This window comes from Myotis brandtii, unplaced genomic scaffold (genome assembly GCF_000412655.1).
Source record: "Myotis brandtii unplaced genomic scaffold, ASM41265v1 scaffold975, whole genome shotgun sequence".
NCBI lineage: Eukaryota > Metazoa > Chordata > Mammalia > Chiroptera > Vespertilionidae > Myotis > Myotis brandtii.
In genome coordinates this window covers 64,278-65,397 of record NW_005372049.1, presented here as the reverse complement: position 1 = coordinate 65,397, position 1,120 = coordinate 64,278, and the positions used below count along the sequence as shown (strand labels likewise).

The 1,120-nt window shown below is 67.1% G+C and overlaps 1 protein-coding gene across 1 annotated transcript in view; it reads left to right on the top strand.

The window, feature by feature from the left end:
• The window catches only part of CACNA1S (calcium channel, voltage-dependent, L type, alpha 1S subunit), a 37,983-nt gene that overhangs the window by 22,255 nt on the left and 14,608 nt on the right, over positions 1-1,120 (top strand). Inside the window, 2 exon segments of the mRNA XM_014533387.1 lie at positions 44-151; positions 1,061-1,113. Coding sequence (XP_014388873.1) covers positions 44-151; positions 1,061-1,113 — 161 coding nt within the window.

Sequence of the window (1,120 nt, the reverse complement as noted above, 5' to 3'; positions counted from 1 at the left end):
GGGCGGGCTGCTGCCCCCTGGCCCCACCGCCCTCCCTCCGCAGCACGTGGTGCAGTGCGTGTTCGTGGCCATCCGCACCATCGGCAACATCGTGCTGGTCACCACCCTCCTGCAGTTCATCTTCGCCTGCGTCGGGGTCCAGCTCTTCAAGGTGAGCCCCTCGCCCAGGTGCCCGCCAGGTGTCCGCCAGGGGCCAGGGCCAGAGACTTCGCCTGCGTCGGGGTCCAGCTCTTCAAGGTGAGCCCGACCCCCAGGTGCCCACCAGGGGCCAGGGCCAGAGCGGCCGGCCGTTCCCGCCTCAGCCCAGGGAGCCCCCACCTGGGGAAACAGGGGTCCTCAAGGCTCCCTGAGGGTCCGCTGTCTTCCTGGCTTCCCCTGGAGGAGGAAGGTGACACCCCACACCCGCCTGGCCTGCAACCACCCCTCCCGGCCATCAGATCCCCCTCCTCGTTGCCTGGGCTCCTGCACCCGAGTGCCGGCCGGGTGTCCGGCCTCAGTCCTTCTCCCAGGAGCACCGAGGGCAGGGGCCCCATCTTCACATGTCTGGGCGCCGACCCCATTCTGTCCTCACTTTCGGGGAGAGCACGGTGCTCGGTTCCTCTCCAGGGTGCTGGGTGTCCCTCCCGACGCCCCGGCTTTGGGACCACCTGCGGGACATAGAGATTGGCCTGAGCACAGCCCCGACCCCGCGGCTCCTCCTCCCAGGACCCGGTCGTCTCCTGCCCCCACGGGTCCGGCTTGAAAATCACCAGACGGAGCCTCAGCCAGAACTAGACATGCAATGACATTCATTCATTCATTCATTCATTCATTCATCGCACAGACACAGGGCTGCTTCCCGGGTCAGGGCCTGGGCTGGGGGCCGGGGGCAGGCTGAGGGCGTGGGCCTCGGTGCCGGAGGACTGGTCTGGGCCCTGCTCCCTGGTTGGGCCGCCCTCTGGGAGGAAGACCCAGGCTCCTCGGTCCAGACGTTCTGCCTTCCTTCTCCTGCCCATCATCGGATCGCTGTTTCCATGACAACGCATCTCCCTCCCTCCCTCCCTCCCTGTCCTGGGCGCAGGGGAAGTTCTTCAGCTGCACTGACTTGTCCAAGATGACGGAGGAGGAATGCAGGTGTGCG